The 23,295-nt window shown below is 35.1% G+C and overlaps 1 protein-coding gene across 1 annotated transcript in view; it reads left to right on the top strand.

The window, feature by feature from the left end:
• Positions 1–23,295, top strand: part of LOC306876441 (adenylate cyclase type 5-like) — a gene marked incomplete at its 5' end in the record, with an annotated part of 74,836 nt that overhangs the window by 48,695 nt on the left and 2,846 nt on the right. Inside the window, 17 exons of the mRNA XM_079427607.1 lie at positions 4,282–4,393; positions 5,921–6,048; positions 8,129–8,287; positions 9,234–9,375; positions 9,732–9,869; positions 12,904–12,926; positions 13,480–13,639; positions 15,986–16,083; positions 16,371–16,458; positions 18,122–18,238; positions 18,584–18,748; positions 19,602–19,777; positions 20,633–20,653; positions 20,919–21,051; positions 21,645–21,908; positions 22,377–22,581; positions 22,812–22,936. Of these exons, the coding sequence (XP_079283733.1) occupies positions 4,282–4,393; positions 5,921–6,048; positions 8,129–8,287; positions 9,234–9,375; positions 9,732–9,869; positions 12,904–12,926; positions 13,480–13,639; positions 15,986–16,083; positions 16,371–16,458; positions 18,122–18,238; positions 18,584–18,748; positions 19,602–19,777; positions 20,633–20,653; positions 20,919–21,051; positions 21,645–21,908; positions 22,377–22,581; positions 22,812–22,936 (2,254 nt within the window). The remainder of the gene's footprint in view (positions 1–4,281; positions 4,394–5,920; positions 6,049–8,128; positions 8,288–9,233; positions 9,376–9,731; positions 9,870–12,903; positions 12,927–13,479; positions 13,640–15,985; positions 16,084–16,370; positions 16,459–18,121; positions 18,239–18,583; positions 18,749–19,601; positions 19,778–20,632; positions 20,654–20,918; positions 21,052–21,644; positions 21,909–22,376; positions 22,582–22,811; positions 22,937–23,295) is intronic.

Genomic DNA, 23,295 nt, shown 5'->3' with positions numbered 1-23,295 from the left:
TTTTTATTTATTTCAAATATTTGTTTAATTTGCAATTTTCTACAAATAACTGGTGTGGAGTGAGGCAGTTTTGACAGGCTTTTATACAACAGCTTTATATCCAATATCATAATTAAGCAATTGTAGAATCAGTTTGAGCTCCAGGGGCGATGGATCAGGAGGCCAGACCTCTCAAGCAGTGACCCTTGATGGATTTAGGAGGCCATGTTGTATAAGCAGGAAGTGTGACTTTGTGCAACATTCCATCCAGGGGCTTTTCTTTTTTGGCTGAAGTGGTTTTCATGCTGATGTCCCTAAACAGACTGTTGCTGACCAACTACACACTCCATTTATTAAACTTCCTGCCATTTTGTTATGTAATTTACCTGTCAACACTTTGCTATTCTAACTTCCAATATAATTTATTATGTTCAGAGTGCTACTACATTTGACCTTAGTGCTGCTGTCACCACAAATCCATTAACATTGCCACTTGCAAGAGCTGTTGTTTTGTTCCCATCTACACAATATATATATCTCACCAACTTCTATGAGAATAATCAGCATACAGCGTGCATAATCATTATGCTTAGTATAATTGTAAAATAATAATTATTTATACACTACCTATTAAAAGTTTGGGGTTGGTATGCTTTTTATTTATTTATTTTGAAAGAAATGAATATTTATCAAGAATGCATTTAATAGATCAGAAGTGACACTAAAACATTTAGAATGTTACAAAAGATTTCTAATTCAAATAAATGCTGCTCTTTTGAATTTTCTATTCATCAAAATAAATAAATAAATCCTGAAATCTAATAAATGTATCACGGTTTCTACAAAAATATTAAGCAGGATAACTGTTTGACAAAACAGGACAAGGACAAATGTTTTCAACATTGATAAAAATAAGCAATGTTTAAATGAAGATTACATGATGATATTAAATGAAGATTACACGTTAAAATATATTAAAATAGAAAGCAGACATTTTAAATGGTAATAATATTTTACAGTATTACCGTTTTTACTGTATTTTTCATCAAATCAATGCAGACTTGAGCATGAGAGACCTTCAGAAACATTTTTTTTTTTTATTAAGTTTTGATCTCTAGTGTATATTATTATTTTTAAATAAAAATATTAATAAATTAGTGATTTATAGAACATGTGTATATATATATATTTTTTTTTCCTAAACATTTTTTAATTTTTAAAAAAAAACTATTTAAATGTGAATTTGAGGATGATTTTTCTTGTTAACCCATGGGATAAATTTAACCACAGCTATTTTCCTCCATGATTGGTATTACTGGTTTCCAGAAAGCTGTGTGTAGGAGTCTTTTCTTCTGATGTTTACACACTAAAAGCCCCAGATTACCAGCACCTAATAAAGAACCTAGGGTGTGTTCATAATAGCCAGCAGAAATACTCTAGAGGTCGTAATGTGTTTGGATTCTTTTTAAAGAGCTGTCCTGCCATTGTGCCACACTGCAGCGACATTTTTGGTCCAGACTGCAGGGAGCTGATGAGTCACCTCTGTGTTAACGAATAAATGAGGTTTAAAGATCCGCCTGAGATGCTCGCAGCAGCCTAGATGCTATCCTTCAGAGAGCACTGCACTCTGTCTACTTTCAGAGTCAACTAACCTTAATCCACCCATCCAGGGGAGGCCTTTTATTTGAGCTTTTATATATAGCAACTCTAATAGATCCGTCAGCTATATAAAAACCTTTGATCTATGACTAATGTAAGGGTTTCCGGATGCTATATTGTATAAGGGAGGGTTTATATTTAGACTTGGTGGTGTTTTGTGTGCTTTTAGTTATCTGTGGATTTTTAAAGGGATAGTTCACCCAAAATTCTGTTGCAAACCTGCTGGTTTACATAATAAAATATCAAATAATAATTTTCATTCTTTGGGTGGATTTTTTTAAAGTGATAGTACATTCAAAAATGAATATTCTGTATTTGCTCATCATTTGCTCACCCTGCTGTTACAAACCGGTTGGTTAACAAACTCTTTTCTTATGATTGATTGATGCAGTCAAAGTGCTTGTTTTAGTTTGATTGACTTAGTTTTATTGTTAAGACGGCACCTAAGAGACTCATGTGTAGCACAGTCATATGAAGCTTTTGTTTCGGTTGTTTTTGATCAGGGCTTTAATAAGATAAAAGTGATTCCTGATTTTCATCTTTGCTAGCTTTCAGACATGGTCTCATGATGCTCTTTGTTCACTTGATTTACTATGAAAAGGTGGCATCATTAATTCATTATGGCGTATTGACTGTAGAATAGGAAGTCGGCTAAATGCAGCAAGAGGATCTGTTGTCTTTTGTGCATTGAATTGTATCATATAACCGACAGAGACCCAAATCAATTCCAGTAATTCAAATAATCTAATTTGAATAATTAAATTTGGCAAAAAAATCTATTCTAAAATTTGTAACGCTAGAAAGCGAGAGGGCTAAAATCGAATGAAATGCTCATACAATTTGACCAAACTTGTCCTAGGATCCTAGAAACTTGTCAGGAACTTGAACATTTGTGAATAGCTTCAGATTTTATTTACTAGAATTAAAAAAATAAAGTCAATATTTAACAGCTGGTTTAGGATAGTTTAGCCAGCCCGATCTCACGGCAATTCGTACATATTTTACGAGTTGTCTAATTCGTATGAATTTATAAGAATGACCTACACCTAACCCCGCCCCATCACTGGGGTTTAGACAAATCGTACCAAATTTGTACGAATTAGCCACCTTGTAAAATACGTATGAATTAGTCATGAGATAGCATTGGTTTAGCTGCAACAGCACTCTGAATTTGAAATGCTGAAAAATTGAAGCATTTAATTGAGGTTTGAAGGGTATTTTTGCAAATATGCAGATGTCTGTAATGTTACAGTTCACACAAAGATTAATTGATTGAAAGCCGTTAAGCAGTCAGGCTTTTTTCCAGGGATCCAAGCACCATGTATGCTTTAAAAAAAGGCAATGGCAAACATCACATGAGATTTAGTGTGTTGATCGAGAACAGCCTGCCTTCTGAGCCCCTTTTAAACATTTCTGGAAATCGTCTTTGATATTGAGTCTGAACTGAGAGGTCACGCTCACCCGGATCTTGGGCTTCAGTCAAACCTGACTGTCTTTCTACTGTCACGCTAGCTTGAATGTCAGACCAGCCTTGAGCTGTTAGAAATAAAGCTAGATCAATGTCAGCATTGGTAAAAGCTCTGCAGATGAATATTGAATAGGAAAAGTCATTACAGCCCACAAGGTTTTGTTTTGTATTTCATTCAAGGTGCGCAAAGAAGAACCATATCTGTTACCGGCTCCCACAGGGGAATATCATGCTTTATTCACTTTCTCGTCTCTGTAGGCCCAACATTCTCTTAATGTGAATGTCATCTGTTGCTAAAGAGAGCACACACTCCTATCCGAACCTGTCTGCTATGCCATTGGCATGGAAATGGAGCTGTGACGCTGGGATCACATTAGTTAGCTCATATTGTATCTATGTAAAGTCTGCTTCACAAATGGTCAATTGAAATGAATAGCTGTGGGCGAGGGTTTCAATTGTCAGCCAGGTAACCGTGGCAACCATGTAGTATAGGTGAATGTGCACTACACTGATGTGTGGGGATGAGAGTCTGGGATGATTAACAAGAATGACCTGATTCTTGATTTTCATTGGGTTTATTATTCATGTGGCAAATGCTTTTATCAACAATGACAGTGTATACATTTTATAATGTATGTTCCCTGTGAATCAAACCTGTGACTTCATTATGATCTATCTATCTATCTATCTATCTATCTATCTATCTATCTATCTATCTATCTATCTATCTATCTATCTATCTATCTATCTATCTATCTATCTATCTATCTATCTATCTCTAATATTTTCTATCTATCTCTAATATTTTATAATAGTATTTTTTTATGTTTATTGCATTATTTGACTAAATTAGATTTTGAGATTACAAGAAATATTTAAATATTTTATTTTTAAGATTTAAGTATTAATTAGCCAAATTAAGAAGGATTTTCATGATTTAGTATTTAAGGACATGTACAAGAGTAAAACAATAAGAGCTGTACATAAAATACATTTGAAAATTAGCAAAAATAAATGATGGTGATAGCGTGGTAAATTTTTTTTTAGAAATGTTTCAAGACAGTTCTGTTGAGACCTTCATATAACAATAAGAAAAACATTGAGATCTGTTAATAAAATCTGAAGTGCCCATAACTGATGAAACCTCCAACTGATATTTCTCTCTCTCTCCGCAGTATCCTCTTTGCAGACATCGAGGGCTTCACCAGTCTGGCTTCCCAGTGCACGGCCCAGGAGTTAGTGATGACCCTCAACGAGCTCTTCGCACGATTCGACAAACTAGCTGCCGTAAGTGTCCACACAACAGCCCACGCCTTCAGCCGAACAGCTTTTTTAGTCGAAAGCAATGGCAAACTGAAATGTAATCATATTAATTCCACTTGCATCCTACTCACACAGCTGACTGGGATAGACAAGCCCTCCCTCCTGTTAGATGAGTGTTTGCGATCATGCTTCTCACACTGAGCTTCCCGCTGTTTTCCAGCTCAACTCTCTCCTCGTTATCTCCACCAGTGGTGGTGACTCATCGCAGCCGAGTTGCCATGCATTCGTGCATGTACTCTGCTGCTGCAGAGAGATGCCGCTCAAAGGGGAAACCATCTGTTGACTGTTCAGATGTTTGCACACTTCACAAAACCTTCGAGCAAAAACACAAAAAAGCATGCACGCGCACTTGGCCCTGATGATCAACAATAGAGGTTGTTGTATGGGCTGCGGGTTAAATGAAGGCATGCGCTGGGGTGACATTCAGGTGGCTGTCATAAGACCCGGTCCTGCTGCCGTGAGTCCTGTGCCCAGCCTGAGGCTTCCTCTCCACTGGTTTCTTCTGTCCTGTTTTGATGACTAACAAATAGATACCTATAGTGCTTCAGCTTCAAAAAAAGAATGCAAAAACAACATAAAATTGTCATATATACTATATTAGGCTATAGTGGAAGTCTTCGGAAGTCATACGATAAGTAAATGATGACACTCTTCATTTTTGGTTTGAACTATTCTTTTACAAACTAAGATGAAAAACGCTTAGGAGATTTCAATTAAAAAAAATGTCTCACTTTATAAATAAATTAATATGAACACAATAAGTACATTTTACTTATTTTTGAATGAAAGTGCATAGTAGTTATAGCCACCTAATGTAAAGTTGGACCATAAAATGACAATTATGTCATTATTTTTCACCCTTATATCATTTCAAACCAGTAAGACTTTCTTTTTTCCTATCAAATTTTGGAGAATGAGTTGGTTGTTCTTTTCCATTAAGTTCGAATGAATGCAGACTGGAGGTCAATTTTTATTTTTGGTTGAACAATTTTACAGTATTATCTGTTATCTATATTGCCTTTTTCAAAATCCATTTCCAAGAGCATTTTGTTTAGACTACTCATGTTTTCCAAGCAAAATATCAGGACAAGTTTTGGCTGGAGTTTTGAATTCATGAAAGTGGGATGCCAAATCTACTACATAGAAAAATACACTAGTAGACAGATTAAAATCTAACATTTCTAAGCCATTTGGGAACAGCTACGTTTTGAGTTTGTTTTCTCTTCATAAATCATATAAATCCCTATGAAAATCCACACCCTTACAAGGAAAAACCATTTGCGGTATGTGAAATGGGAGAAAGGCTATATATGTAACACATCCCTGAATGGGATATCCAGTGTCACCCCCTAATGGCTGTGAAATGACATGTGACACATTATTTCACTTTTGAGTGAAAGGTTTTATATAAAAAAAATGCCAACTTATTGAACTACAGCAACTCAAACAGCTGTAATTTGATTATTGGGCTCATTGTTTATCCCGTTGCAGGAGAATCACTGTCTGCGGATTAAGATCCTGGGCGACTGCTACTACTGCGTGTCCGGGCTGCCCGAGGCCCGTGCCGACCATGCACACTGCTGCGTGGAGATGGGTGTAGACATGATCGAAGCAATCTCGTGAGTATTATAGTGTTGATTCTGTTCATCAGACAGGAACAGCAAGGCTTTTGTGTCTTGTTTTAAATGCCTCACTGAAAATGTACTTCAGCCAGGAGATACAAAACAGATTCTATGGTGAATCACGACCTGGCAGCTTCCATGAAATATTAATGTTAGTAATTAAAAATATTCTTATAACACTGAATATGATATAGAATAAAGTACATATTATGTACAAATGTATCTACATATACCTACACCTGTATATAAACACACACACACACACGTATGTATGTGTTTGTATATGTGTGTGTGTGGTCCTGGTAAACTCTACATTATGGGGACAAAATGTCCCAACAAAGATAGCAATATCCGAAATCCTTGTCCTTGAAATTTTTTTGGTTCCCATGAGGAAACAATCTTATAAATCATACAGAATGATTTTTTTTTGAAAATCTAAAGATGCACAGTGTTTCCTGTGAGTGGTAGGTTTAGGTGTAGGGCAATAGAAAGTACAGTTTGTACAGTATAAAAACCATTATGCCTATGGAATGTCCCCATAAAACATGGAAACCCAAAGTGTATGTGTGTGTGTGTGTGTGTGTGTGTGTTTGTATGAACAAATGTGTGTTCAGTTCAGTCTAATAATTTTAATTAAGCATATTATTTTTACTATTTAATTAAAATATTTTGAATTAAACTTTCTTTTAAAACAATAAGACTAAATGTTAACAATTTTAGCTTTTTTTACTATTTGTTTTTTTAATTGTATAATTTTATATTTGTTATATCCCTATGCATTTTTTTTCTTTCATGTGGTTGTTTATTCCTGGAAAATGTCTTACATTATATATTGAACGCCTTTGCCTCAATAAAGAATGAACCTCTTAGAAAAATAATAAAACAGTTTCACATTATATTTAGTTTGAACTCTCTTGAAATGTCCATTGATCAATATTTTTTGAAGGTTAAGCACACCTTTTGACTGACCAACTCTTGAAAAGACAAAAAAACAAAAAACAAAAACAGGAGTTTCATGCCCTGTTTTGTACCCTGTTCGTGGAACATGCTGTACAGCAGCACTGGACTTAATGAAAGTTCACAGAAGGGTTGAGTTGAGACAGAACACTTAATCTTATTTACCTGCTTTTACTAATTGTTATAAGCATTATGTTCTTACTAGAAACTTTGAATTGCTCTCTATGAGTTTGAATTGGTCAGGTCAGTCATCCCTTAATTGAGTTGTTTCCAAGTTACTTGTCTCGCATGCATGTGGACGTGTCCACAGGCCTGACTTCTCTAATGTTCAGTGTCTCTAAGCAGTTGTTTGTTAAGGCAGGAATGGTGGTGACTGGGTTTCTGCACCAATGAGCAGGTGTCTGTGTTTCTCTGAGCTGCAGCCAACCGGCCCAGCGCCCCATCACAGGAAGAGACCATTTTTCCGCAGACTTGCCTGTCGTCCTCAATGTTCAAAAGAGTTTGATGGCTTGTTTGCCGTTTGACGTGGGGATCAGAATGTGCTGTGTTAACTTTGTTGATGTGCCCAGTGGAAAGGTGCATTTCAGGGTGCGCTAATCCACCTTGAGACTTTTTATATGGGTAAAAGTGGGATGAGATGTGTCAGTGGGTAAGATTATGAATGATATCATATATTAAAATGTAGGAAATACTGTTACATTGGTCACACTGAAAAAGAGAAATACAACTGAAAATGATCATATCCCCACATATTAAAAGCTACTTCGGCATCAATTGTGAATGAAACAGAAAGTAAACAGTAGAAAACATTTTTATTTGAAATGTAAATCATTAACAGATACACCTGGACATGTTACTGCTTATTAACATTAGGAAAGTGCCACTTTCTTTAGCGATATTATTTCTATGAAGACACTCTTCTCATTTCAGGTGATAACAGACACCATGAATTCTAATAAGGTTTAGTAGCTTTCACAGTTCTGACTAGTAACTGGAAGTTTAATATCAACTTTAGAGTATATTGCCAGTATATTGTTCATTTGATATATCAAAATATATGATGAACTGAATTAACATCGCGTATGTCTGTGCTTTTTGTTTTTTTGTCTCTATGCTCCAGGTTGGTGAGGGAAGTCACCGGCGTCAATGTTAACATGCGTGTGGGTATACACAGCGGGCGAGTCCACTGTGGGGTGCTGGGATTAAGGAAGTGGCAGTTTGATGTCTGGTCCAACGATGTCACATTGGCCAATCACATGGAAGCTGGGGGCGAAGCAGGGTGGGTTCATGAACTCTGGATATTTTTTTACCCATGTTTTCTCACCTGAACTCCCTGTGTCTGTTCACTTTTAAAATCTGAAAATGTGTTTTTTTTCCATTAACACAAGACAAGTTCAGACAAGTCTTTTAAGTCTCTTGCCAGTTATCTTTCTTTACAATAGCTTTGTTCGGAATAGCATACTAGGATAGTGCTTTCAGTAGTATGTACACTGTGCAAAGTGTTCCTGACTGATTTACTACTACTATTATCAAATGTCTAAATATGGTTAATCATATAGTAAATTGTAATAATTTTGCAATTGTCTAAAAATAAACATCAACATGAAGTAGAGAAATTAATATATATACAAGTATATATTGTCGTTAACTCAAACTTAATATATATATATTTTTTAATTATATAAGCATTAACTATATTATACGCATTTTATACGCAAGATACCTAGACAACATTTCTAATTTTTGATTAGTTTTAGTTATAGACATTAAAAAAAGACCAATACACAAAAAAATACTAAAATTAAAAATTAAATCAAAATTCTAAATATTAACGAAATCTCGAATAGTATATCAATAACAATAAATTAACACTGACTTGATCTTTCATTTCATCACACTGGAAATAGAAGTAATATAATCACAGCTTTTCTTAAACTTTGGCAGTCCAAACAAACAGACCAAAAAATTAAGGCATTTTTATCTGAATTTGGATGCAAAACAAGGGTTTTATTTCCCAAAGTAGTAAATGAAGGCCACTTGCTGACAATAATTCAAACGTTTATTGCTTCATTATGTTTCACAGTCTATAAAAAAAATTGTAAGCAGCACATACTCAATATTGAATACAATGTGTTTCATTCCAAATATGGCGTTGCCATTCCAGGGCAACTTCCTGTCTTCATTTATGCCTCATGAAAGTTTTTATTTTTTTAAAATCATCTCAGGCGTATTCATATCACCAAGGCCACCCTGAACTATCTGAATGGTGATTATGATGTAGAACCTGGATTTGGTGGAGAAAGAAACGTCTATCTCAAGAAGCACAACATTGAAACCTACCTCATTGTGGGCTGCAGTCAGAAGCGGGTGAGACCTTTTTTTTATCCTCATCAACAAATGGTATCAGTTCATTCTTATAAATTCAGGTAAAATAAAACATTTTAGAGTCTCCTTTCTCTTGTGTATTTCGAATTACTTTGTAACCTGAGACAGTTGAGGTCGACATGCTATGATTTTCCATTAATATTCACATCCTTTTCAAGCAGAAACACCTAGCGCTCAGGAATAGCATGACTCACATGATGCTGGGCAGCAGATGAATGCCAATAAGCTATGTGGATAAATTCAGGGAAATGTAATGTCGGAAGAATAGCTAGTTAATGACTATGACATTAAAAAGCATGGACCGTAATACTGCTCCTGTATTGTATTTCCCTTCACAGAAAGAAGAAAAGGCCATGATTGCTAAGATGAACCGGCAACGCACCAACTCGGTCACGCATAATAGCACTCACTGGACAGACCGGCCCTTCTACAATCACCTGGGTGGCAATCAGGTTTCCAAGGAGATGAAGAGGATGGTGAGGAAGCTACACTTTTGAAAGGGCCGCATTAGCCACCCTTGTAGGATGAGAACATTATCTGAGTGCTGAAAACCAGTTGGTTTGCATTTACTCTAATTGCTGTGTCTAAAACCCATTACCACCTCTGTTGGAGGATAAGGTCTTTGACAGGGGAGGCTTTTTGTACCATGTGTTAACTAAGCCAAAACAATCCCAAGGACATTGCTTTAGGGCCACATGTAAAAGGCCCTCATGCCCTTTTTGTAGTCCCTGTTCTTTCATTCAGTTCTCAGCTCTTCCCCGGCTCTGGAACCCAAAGGGAACGGCCCTCTAATTAAATAAAGCTGGATTGCCTCACATACCGCCCTGAGGGATTTAATCAAGCAAAGTGGAACCAGCAATTAGTTCCTGTGAGCTCCATGGGAATACCCTTTATCTTTTCTTTTTTGTCTGAATCACCTGTTCCTTCTCATCTTGGTTAACATAGTAAGAAGGAACACAGAAATCCAGCATAACTTGTCCTCGCTACAACTGATATGCTTCAGACTCAGTTCTCAAACAAAACTTGACTGGAATATTGATGATTATAACAAGACATGTCTACCGTTTAAATTTACAGTAATATGTAATTTATTTCTATGTTAAAAACCTCTTCCAATCCCTGGCTTAATATACAACTGGAATTGGGCTGTTAAAGCTATCCATTCCTATTTGTTACATTTTAAAATTAAAGTGAGAAACAGAAAATAGATAAAAAAAAATCTCAATTCAAAGTATTACCAAAAACTATATTTCTATATTAGAAAACCTTTTCCAGTCCCAGTTTAATGTACAGTTGGAATTAACCTTTCATAGGTTGATCATTACAATTTTTATTCATTAAATTTAGAAGTAAAAATATTAAAAACAGAAAGCATAAAAATTGCAATTGCTTGATGACACAGAATCTTGCAGAATTTTGTGATTTTAAGTATTCCAACATAAATGTGCCACATTAGTTTTCAGCCAATTATTAGGGCTCTAGAAAACATCTAAGATTCTATAATTAAATCCAATTTGAAAGCTCGTGGTCAGTAAGGTTTTTTTCACCAAGGGTGCATTGATCAAAAGTGAGAAAGACATAATGTTTCCAAAACATTCTATTTCAAATAAATGCAGTTTTTTAAACATGTTTTCCACAAAAATATTAAGCAGCACAACTGTTTTCAACACTGATGATAATAAGAACTGTTTCTCAGCATATTAGTATGATTTCTGGATCATCTGACACTTGAACTCTAGTGTAATCAACTTTGCCATCACTGGAATAAATTGCATTTTAAAACATTAAAATAAACTATTTTAAATTGTAATACTATTTTAACATTAATAGAAAAAAATGCAGCCTCTGTGAGCATAAGAGACTTCTTTACAGACCTCAAACTTTTTGAACGACAAAACAGAGAGAGAGCAGTATGTTTTGAATGTTTAGAAAGCTGTTTTTTGAAAATAAATGGTGTAGTTACATAATCCACCAGTTGGTAAATATTGTATTTTGCAGTTGGAATGTGTTTGTCCAACCAACAGCAGATAGTGGGAACCTGTTTGGGTGCAGTTCCGTTTGATAGTGGCACAGATAAATCCCGCTCGATATATCCTGCTGGAGCTCAGACTGGCATGTAATTGCCAGATATCTGTCCATGCCTACACAAACACCGAGCATTGATGAAGGCAGATAAACATGCGGTATATTCTGACGAATAGATTATCTGTTTCATAATAACAACAGCACCTGTTTTTGTCTGTTGTATTGTCTAGAAAAGGTGATGTGACCAAAAGGTGTTGCTCAGTCGAAGGAGAGAAACAAATGGAGTAACACATCCACATACTGACCGGGTCATAGTCTCTGTCGAGTGAATACATGCAGGCCTGTATGTGGGAGTGCATTTGAGTCTCCTGAGACTATACATTTAGCGACTGTTATTATGCATCTAGCAACTTGTCTCATGGATGCTTTTTACTCCCATAATTTAATGTTTAGTGGTTAGAAATTACCATTAAAATGGGAACATTCAGTCTGTTCCTGGACCCGTATATCTGCTATTTTTGATATATTAAGTATGTTTGGCAGTTGCTTTTATCCAAAGTACTTATTGTAGAGAATGGGGTTCTCATATTACCGTTTTTCAGAAGTCAATACCAATACAAGTCCTTTTAAAAAGTAATAAAAAACTACATTTCTATACCAACACAGCAAAAACTAAAATGTTTGTGGTATGTTCTGGACACTTTAATTTTATTTTTTAAAATTTGTATGGTCTTTACACCTAAAAGCGTGTTTTTTTTTTTTACAATAATGCAAGTTATTTTACCCAACATTTGTATGTGCTATGTATCAAACTTGTGCTGCCTGTGTAAACCGACCAGATCTCTTTGTAGGCAGTATCTATTTTTTGTGTAAAATCATACTTTGAAGAAAAGACAAAACACTAACCGCTAAAGCACATGAGAAACATGAGCCTATTTGGTTTCCTCTCCATGTCCTCCTACCATGATGATATCAATGCCTCATCATTAATTCCTCCACAAAAGCTTGTGTTCATGAATCAAGCCACCTCAATCAGCTCTCAGCTTGTTTATACTCAATGTATTCAGTTATATATCAGTGCAGTAATAATACATTCTCAGTCTCTGTTTTCAACATGCAAAGTCTTTCCATGAATGATTGTCTTTATTCTTGAATATTTCTTATATTCCCCAACCCCTCCTTTCTCTCTGTGTTTGTCTTCATTTGTCACAGTTCTGTTATTTGCAGTTTGACAGTATATGAAATTAATAGAGATTTATGCTTGTTTTGGAATAGGGTGTTGGGTAAATCAGTTTTTTTTTTATTACTCCAACAAGAAAATAAGTTTGTGAAGGTTTTCCAGTTTTTCCAGGGAACATTTTATTACTTTATTTGGGGTCCTCCAGAAGGGGTCACTGTTGTGCTGATTGTACAAATGCAGACCTTCTCAATCTCATCCATTCTGAATTGATGTATAATGCATTTTCTCTTCCAATTTTGTTGCAGGGATTTGAGGATCCCAAAGACAAGTGAGTATATGCAACACATATTCATGCCTCCACCCTGCATGCCAATTCTTTTATTAATAGTTGATTACAGAATTTTGTGGTGGTAAACTTTGTGAAAGATGTGCATTTGTTTTTGTCAGAAAATTTTGTGCATTTGTTTTTTCTATGCAGACCTACTTAAGACACTAAAATATATTAAAATGTGATTGAACTGCCAGCTACGAATGAACTAATCAACACGTGCATGTAGTTTGAGCATATCCATCACTTTTCCAGAGGTGTTGAAAAGTATCAGAACCTAGAATCCTGGGTCTCTTGATACTTATGCATGTATCACTGTACTTATGCATGTATTAACTGGTCAGCATTTACCTAAATGTGTGAATACAGATTTGCAAGCCAGTTTGCCTCTTTAGGCAATTCATCATCAAACCTTATACTGAGAGACTACAAACCTATTATATGTCCATTTTGACACTTCTCTGTATTTGAGTTCAAATGCAGAACCTAGTTTTGCTGATGTAAAGAAGGGAGGAAAAAGATTAGAAAAACTGTGTCTCGTCTTGTTATCTAGACATTTCATTTTCAGAAACACGCAAGAAAACCTAAACCCTGAGGATGAGGTGGACGAGTTTCTTGGCCGTGCCATTGACGCTCGAAGCATCGACCGATTACGGTCCGAACACGTCAAGAAATTTCTGCTGACCTTCCGAGAACCTGACCTGGAGAAGAAGGTATGACTTTCATGACTAGCTTCAATGCTAAGGTAAACCTTAACACAACAACTTGATCTAGCTAATGCAAATCCACACAATATTTTTTTCTTCTGTGAACCACAAAAAAGGAGAAATTTAGAAAAATGTTCACACTGCTCTTTTCCATTCATTGAAAAAAATCTGTTGAAATAATTTATGAAATAAAATAAAATAGCAACTTACTGAAATAAGATGGTGTACTAAAGTTATTAGAACTAAAACTGAAATAAAAATAAAGCTAGATAGAGATAAAAACGTCTAACAAAATGACAAAAGCATGTAACAAAATTAATAAAACCTTAAAATTTTAACTCAAATTATAAAATTAAAATATATTAATAAATACTAAAATAGTATTTAATAAATGCTAAAATAACAGCTGTCAAGACCACAGGTGTCAAGCTCCAAAAATGGCACACAAAAAAAAAATCCACTATAAAAGTAGTCTATGCAAGTTATGCACTATATGAAAGCTTCTTGTAAAGAATAGGCCAAAATGATATTTTTCGCATTGTTGTCCACTGAAAATCAGTTGATCATTTAAGTGTTTTTATGCCTTTCAAAATAATATAGTTATAAGCATATGATTTATAAAAAAAGGTATAGTTGCCAGTTCTTCTGATTTAAATGCGTCATCAAGCTGACATTATCTAGCCTTCTAGCGATTTTGTTGTAAATTGCATGACTTGTGAGCAGGAACTAACAATTTAACAGATCATGAGTTGATGTAACTGGTAAATTGTTCCTTCAGTCGCATAGCAAAAAATAGGGCAAAGAGCCAATCAGAAGTCCATTATAGTACTGTTGTACGGGAAAAAAATATTCAGCATAGCTCAAAGATGTGGCACGCTGCTAAGATGAATAGAGGCAATGAAATTCAAGGTCCAGGTTCGGAATGAGTCAGAGACTGACGTCTTTATGCTGCACTGTGATTTAAGTCATTTTATGGTGTTACCTTCAAAGTATTTGTCACCACTGACCTCCCCCACCTCAGAGAGATGCCAAACTTTCCCAGAAAAGATGGAGATTTTGTCACACGTAGGAGACTAGGTTTCTTTGTAAAGATAGTGATGAAAGGGTAATGGGGAACGAATGTTTCTCTGGGTTTCCTCTGCATTTTGCGTTCTCATCCTCCATCTGCAGTCACATCCACTTTTAGCCTGTTGTGCGCCGGTCTTCATACGTCTGGCACTGATCACACGGTGCTTTCAGAGACTTGCTTCCAGTTTGTAGATAATTATTGCTGTTGTTGCTTCCATTGTCTGTGTCCAGAACGTCTATTTTAGGCTCATGAATGAAGCAATTATCCTCCATGGTCTTTGTTGAAGAGTTATCTTTCATAGTCTTTAAAGAAATATACTTGATATTATTTTTTAGATATTTACTTTGCTGTTCAAATGTTTGGGGTCAGAAAGATTTTTGTTTTTGAAAGAAATTGTTTTATTTAGAAACAGCATATTACAGTACATTGATCAAAGCTGACAAAGACATTTACGAGGTTTCCAAAGATATATATTTCAAATGGTTTTCTTTTTCACTTTCTATTCATCAAAGAATTCTGAAAAAACATATCATGTTTTTTTCCCCACAAAATTATTAAGCAGCCCAACTGTTTTCAACATTATTAAGAAATTCTGAGAACCTAATCAGCATATAAGGATGATTTCTGATGGATCATGTGACACTAAAGACTGGAGTTTAGTTTATTTTGATTTATTTATTTAATTTTTAACAAACCAAGCACAAAAGTTACACAAACAGTTTTTATAGCCTATATCTAATATTTTTCAGGGTTTCTATCACAGTGGAAAACCTGGAAATATTAGGAAATTTTACAGTTTTGATTTCCAGGCAAAAACTTAGAATATATATATGTTTTGTAATTATACTCAGATAAAATATTTAAAGGGATAGTTCACACCAAAAATGAAAATTCTGTCATTAATTACTTTCAATCAATATTGCTGACTGTGGTGGTTCAAAAAGTTCTCAGATTTCATCAAAAACATCTATTATCTATTACAGTGTTGGAACGACTTGAGGGTGAGTAATTAATGACAATTTTCATTTTTGGGTGAACTATCCCTTTAATGGGCTTAAAATAACTTTTTGTGTGTGCAATATCTGTAAAATCCCAAAGAACTGTCAAAGTTAAAGAAAAACATTTGACTGGGAACCCTGGTTTTTCAGTACAAACTCAAATAAAGGATGAATATTAACACATCCACTCCCCTCAGTCGGTAAAACACTACTTGCTTTCACATGCTATTTGAACTGTATTTGTAACCCCACTCTTTTCTCTCTTCTTTCCTCACCTTCTCTCAGTACTCCAAACAGGTAGACGCCAGGTTCGGAGCATACGTAGCCTGCGCCTCCCTCGTCTTTTTATTCATCTGCTTCATTCAGATCATCATTGTGCCACAGTAAGTACACTTCAGTTAAATACCTGATCCTAGCAAATATTTTCTGGTTCATTCAAACAAGGCAAAGGCTGAGAGAAGGTTTTGTTTGATTTTGAATGGGAATGTCACATAGCCTTCATACACAGAAGCTTTGATTCATTTCAACTTTGTAAAAGTGAAGACAGTTAGTACCTGAGCAGCCAAAACAGGTCTTTCCTCTCCCTTAGGCCCTATGTTAATTATGTTTAAAATGACAGTTATTTTTTATTCACCTGGATTCCTCTCTACACCTGTTTGTTTCTCTGCAGCTCTGGGTTGATGGTTGGCTTCTATATGTTGTGCCTCATCCTCCTGATGGCCGTCATGTTCATCTCAGCCATTTACTCCTGTTTTGGGGTGAGTGAAATGTTGGTATTTTATGAAATTTAGCTTATATAATTTTAGTGCAATATTATGAAATTCTGAATAATAGTAATTATTTGTATAGAATAAAGAGAACAAACCTGGAGCAACATGGCATCTACAACAATGCAGGAAAACACAAAAACCCCTTCCTCAGCCCTAGAAAACAATACATCTTAACACGTCCTTCACAGACCATTTCCTAATACTCTTACAGACACATCATCGCTAAATCCAAGTGTTTATCAACCTTCAAATTCTCTATTAAAATAACCTGAGCGGGTTTGATTGATATTGGGCTTTCAGCTGCATAACTTTGAGCAGGTCCCCAGAGACAATGAGTCACACAGAGCAAAGCCAGAGACACAATAAAGTGCTGGCAGCTCATTTGTGCACACTGAGGTGGAACTGTCATTGGCTCCATGGGCGGCAAGGGGCGTTGCAGGTCTTTCCTTAGAGATGCTGTGGAATTAGATTCTGAACTTCCTGACCCGTTAAAAAGGCTTTCATTAAAGCCTGTTCTACAAAATCTCTGCAAACCCACAAGATCCATAAAGTCTTTTATCTTGTTTTATAGATACTATATATATATATATATATATATATATATATATATATATATATTAGGGCTGCCCTCGACTAAGGATTTTTCTGGTCGACTATTACTTGTTCATTTTAAGCATTAGTTGACCTAATCGCACATTTATTAATAAACCATTTAAATCATTATAATGAGCCTTTAAATGCCTACATAGCCTATAAGCTCTCAAGTACATGCCTAAAGCTTGTCACAGCGCACCAACAGAAGTAATGATTATGAACGTGTCAGGGAAAAACAGTAAGGGAGACTGCATTAACATTTTAATAATTTGATAAACTAGTAGTAGTAGTAGTTCCTTTGTTTTCTTAAGAGATGAAGTCGGCGACACTGACTCGTCTTCTCCGCGGTAGGCTAGTGTGTATGTTCCATACGGATTACTTAATCTGAGAACATTTGTCTTCCATTTGAATTGGTTTATTTGTAAGTAGACATTTCACTCTCTATAGATATATTTTTAATGTCTGTAAGGCAAAGATATACACAGAGTTTTGTGCGCAAGTTCACAGAGACCGAGACGGCAGAAAGCGCATATATATATATATATATATATATATATATATAAAAGATTAACTCCAATGTCACCAAGACTGCATTTATTTATTCAGAAATACAGTAAAAACAGTAATATTGTAAAATATTATTGCAATATAAAATAAATGTTTTCTATTTGAAAATATTTTCAAAGTGTAATTTATTCCTGTGATGGCAAACCTGAATTTTCAGCAGCCATTGCTCCAGTCTTCAGTGTCACGTGATCCTTCAGAAATCATTCTAATTCTGATTTATTGCTGTAGAAACATTTTGTATTATTATCAATGTTAATAACATTTCAAAGTATTTTTGTGGGAATATTGATACTTTTTCAGGATTTTTGAGCAGAAAGTTCAGAAGAAAACATTTTAAGTTTACTTTTAATATGCTTTTATTTAAAAAAAAAAAAAGAAATCAAGAGAAATTTGATTTTCATCATGTGACAGCATTAAATCGTTCTCAGATACTGTTGAGTTGTGTAAAGTAATATTGTAAAACTTAATTCATGTTTCTCTCTATTGACAGTTTTTCCCTGTGCCTCTGCAAACTCTGTCCAAAAGCATTGTTCAGTCCAGACTCAACAGCACCCTGGTGGGGGTTTTTACAATCGTCCTGGTCTTCCTCTCCGCTTTCATTAACATTGTGAGTCTCACAAGTCTTAATCTCAGGATTCTGTGCCTTAATGCCTCTGATATTTAGTTATTTCATGCATTAGTGATACATTTAGTGATACATAAACTATGTAGCCATATAGCCACGCAACTAACACTTAATGTCTCACAATATTTAACAAATTACAGGAGTAAAGACAGAATTACAAAAATAGAAAATGTTTAGTTTTGCAATCATGTTGCTGATGACACTGAAATAATATGCTTCTGAGTAATTGACTTTTGACATTGAAATGCTTCACAGATCTGTAGTGGTTGATTAAATGAAATACTGTCACTTATCTTCATCTGAGAAATGTTTTCATCTGTCCTTTAGTTCACCTGCAGTACGGATGACCTGAAGACATGTTTAGGGCAGGAGTTTAACATCAGCCCCAGTGATGTGAATGCTTTCCATGTCCGCAACTCTTCCTTCAAATACACTCTCTGGTCTCAGGACAGCCTCTGCAACAGCTCGTCCCCCGCCTGCAATTTCCCAGAGGTGTGGCACTGTTCTCAGACCAGTTCAGTTTTGTAGTTTTGTGAGAATTTGCTGAAACTTTATTCACCCTCAGACCATCCAAGATGAGTTTGTTACTTCATCAACAGATTTGGAGAAATTTAGCTTTACATCACTTGTAGAGAATGGGTGCCGTCAGAATGAGAGTCCAAACAGCAGATCAAAACATCACAATAATCCACATGACTCCAGTAGCATGTTTGTAATAAATCCATATTCAAGATTGTTTTTAACTTCGATCCATTGTTTCCAGCTGAAATTCAAATCCATAATATTGCTTTCTCCAGTGAGAAAGTCGTCTTGTCTGAATAAGGAGAGAAATATCCATAGATCAAGCACTGTTTACAAGCAAAAACCATTCTAAACAAATATGTTTTGGATTTTGATGTGAGAGGACAATAGGGGATGGACTTTTTCACTGGAGGAAGAGTTATTATGAATTAAGTTAAAATGTCTTAATGATGGATTTGTTTATTACAAATGCACGGCTTTTCACTTCACAAATTTTGATGAATAAACAAACTCATCATATTGATGAATAAACAAACTCATTATATTTTGCTGAAAATATACTCAACCCCCTGAGGGTTGAGTATATTTTCAGCAAATATTCATTTTTGGGTGAACTATTCCTTAAACTCGTTTGGGCCAGCTTGAACCAGTTAATAGCACCATGTTCCAAGTCAATATTGTTCAGCAGTGATAGGCCTTTCCATTAATGTTTCATAACTGTAAGTTTAGGCACTGCTCTGAAATGCTTGTCTTTTGATGAATCATGGAGTAAGATAAGGGGAGAGCAAAAGACTAATGTCTGAATGTTTTTCTCTTTCTGCAGTATTTCTCTTCATGTGTGCTGCTCAGTTTACTGGCCTGCTCAGTGTTCCTACAGATCAGCAGTATTGGTAAACTCTTCCTCATGCTCTTCATTGAGATCCTGTATGTGCTTATCATGGAGGTGCCTGAGGTCAGCCTTTTTGACAACGTGGATCTACTGGTTATGGCCAATGCCATGTGAGTATCTAGATTTTAGTCAAGTAGCAGTGTCTTGGATCAGCATCGTCCTCATCATCATCCTTCATATTATATATTCTGTAGCAAATATACATTTCTTTATGTCTTGTGATATGTTTTTTTTTTTCTTTCTTTTTTATTATGGATGGTTGGAACATATCCCTACCAAATGCTAAATATTCCCTAGCATTTTTTCTAGATCACAGTTGTGACTGAATGTACTGAAATATACACTACCATTCAAAAGTTTGGGGTCGGTTTAATTTTTACAAAAAACTGTTTTTGAAAGAAGTCACCAAAGCTGCATTTGTTTGATCAAAAACAGTAAAATGGTAATATTGTAAATTTTTAAAGTAATTTCTATTTTATATTTTAAAATGTAATTTATTCCTGTGATGGCAAGGCTCAGTTTTTAAACTTAATTACACTTGGTCTTCAGTGTCACGTGATCCTAAAGAAATAATTCTAATATGCAGATTTTGTGCTCAAGAAACATTTATTTTCAGTGTTGAAGGCATTTGTTCTGCTTAATATTTTTGTGAAAACCCTGACCAAAAGCATTTATTGGAATGTAATGTATCCTTCCTTAATAAGTTTGAATTTCTTAAACAAAAAATCTTACTGACGCCAGACTTTTGAACAGTAGTTTAAGTAAGCACATTATCAGTTTTCTACATTAATACAATTACTGTTATTCAGTCAACTTTAACTTACCACTATATATACCCTCGCTAATGAATCCTGCTGAGTGTTTACTTGCTGATTTGTCCTATCAATTCTACTTAGTCTGTCTTAAAGAAAAAGTCAGCTGTGCTCTATCCCTCTGATACATTTGCTTTTTCTTTGTCTCCACAGAGAGTATATTAATGGAACAAGGTAAGATAAAATCAATGAAATCGAGACGCTGATCTCAAAGAAATGCCAGTGAGCATGTTGTTTTCATTGCATGACCATGAAGATTGCTGTCACCACAGGAATAAATCAAATGTGTGACTGATGTAGCCTGATGTAGTGTTGTGATATGATATTAATCACATTAAGAGATTAACATGTACTTAATTTGATTTGAACGCTTCAGATCATCATGCTGTTTGCCTTAAGGTGTGAAAATTGTTGACACTCGGTGCTCTGTATGTTGCAGCAGTGTGATAGACACCCGGGTTCCTCTAAAGATCATGACTCCAGTTGTCATCACAGTTTTTGTGCTGGCTCTCTACCTTCATGCACAGCAGGTGGAGTCTACAGCCAGACTAGACTTTCTCTGGAAGTTACAGGTGTGTTTATCTGTGCATGTCTTTGTAAATATGTACTGTATTGCTGTCCATCAAATCAGTTTGTCAGATATATTTCCCCACTCTTGCTTCTTAAACATTTTGTTGTAGCTTACACCACTTTTCAAAAGTTTGGGGTCAGTAAGAATGAATTTATTTTATTTATTTATTCATTTATTTTTGAAAAGGTGACATTAAAGATTTATACATGGGTAGAAATCAGCATAACTGTGCAAAGCAGCACTAAATCAGCATATTAGAATGATTTATGAAGTATCATCCGACAAGGAATAATGGAGTAGTGACTGCTGAAAATTCAGCTTTGAAATATAATTAATATCTATATTCAAATATATATATAGTGAGCAAAAGAGACTTCATTAAAGGCATTTAAAAACAATCTTACCAAACCCAAACCTTTCAATGGTAGTATATAATAGTGAATTTATGTAATGTTTACATATATTGCTGTCATTAAAGCTGCATATTAATCCAGTTTGGCTTTCAGTGTTGCAACAATGCAGCATTTATTCAGTTATTTTCTCTACCTTTCTGTTATTTGTAGCATCATCCTCTATCTTTTTTTATATTCACAGGCCACAGAGGAGAAGGAGGAGATGGAAGAACTTCAGGCCTACAACCGTCGGCTTCTCCACAACATCTTGCCCAAAGATGTGGCCGCACACTTTCTGGCGCGCGAGCGGCGGAATGACGAGCTGTATTATCAGTCGTGCGAATGTGTGGCTGTCATGTTTGCCTCTATCAGCAATTTCTCTGAGTTCTATGTGGAACTGGAGGCCAATAATGAAGGTGTGGAGTGCCTAAGACTACTCAACGAGATCATCGCTGACTTTGATGAGGTACAGCGATTTCTGACAAACCTTAGAACTGTTGCGATGCTTTTAAGCTACTTTTAAGTGAGATACAGTACAACTGGCTAACTTTCTAGCATTTCATTTTTTAAACTTTATTTATAAAAGCTGCAGTTGGTGATGAAAATACTATCAGTCAAGTAAATAATAATAAAACTAAAAATAATAAAAACAATCCATTTAAAGTAATCTATAAATAAATGTCTTATTCATAAAATATGCATGTATGTGTTTATTAATGTGTTTTTATTTATTACTATCTATTAATAAATAAAGGAAAACAGACCCTTTTTTAAAACTAGATTTATACTATATTTTAGTTCTTGCATTAAAGATTTGTGTGTGAAACCTAGATCTTCACATCTTTCTAAGCTGACTGTATTCTTACAAATGTATAATTTTATTACCTTCTCATTTCTAGATGAAAGTCATAACCTCATTTCACTTCTCTTGCAGATCATTAGTGAGGATCAGTTTCGTCAACTAGAAAAGATCAAAACCATTGGCAGCACCTACATGGCCGCGTCTGGGCTTAATGACTCCACTTATGATAAAGCAGGAAGGTCACACATTCGCGCTCTAGCCGACTACGCGATGCGACTCATGGACCAGATGAAGTACATCAATGAACACTCTTTCAATAACTTCAAAATGAAGATCGGTAAGGATTTGGCTTAGCCACTCTTAAATTTACACCAGTCAGCTGCCTTATCTATATCATTTTCATTTGGTTAATTCTATGAAATAGTCCCTTTTCCCTTGCAAAAAGGCTTTCTGGAGAAATTTAACATTCTGTCAGACAAAGACTTTCATAGAATTACCCATGTATTTTACTTTTGTTAAACGACAAGTATGTTGTCATGAGAGCTCATAGATTACCTTGTACTGTAGGTCTCAATATAGGTCCCGTCGTGGCTGGTGTCATAGGGGCTCGTAAACCGCAATATGACATATGGGGGAATACTGTAAATGTAGCCAGCCGTATGGACAGCACTGGGGTACCTGAGCGAATACAGGTGAGAGGCATTCTAGGTCTCTGTGATTGTCCAGATATCCTGTATGTACTGTAGGGTCTAAAGGATTGAGTCCACATTGAAAATCTGCTATTGAGTGCTGTTATTTTATGTGGTTTATTTATTTTTTCACTTAAATAGTTAATTATTATAATCTTGAAAAAAAATATTGCTTATTTGCAATAAATGCATAATATTACACAATTTGATTATATCGAGTTCAAAAATATAATAATAAAATAATAAAATGAATTAAAATAAATAAAATATTTCAAAAAAGCTTTCCATCATGCAATTTTTTCACAAACTTAAAATGAGGATTTTTCAAATCAAAAGTCAAAGATTTAGATTTTTAATGTCAA

The sequence above is a fragment of the Barbus barbus genome, assembly GCF_936440315.1.
Source record: "Barbus barbus genome assembly, chromosome: 10".
Classification (NCBI taxonomy): Eukaryota; Metazoa; Chordata; class Actinopteri; order Cypriniformes; family Cyprinidae; genus Barbus; species Barbus barbus.
This window is presented reverse-complemented; position numbering and strand designations above follow the sequence as displayed.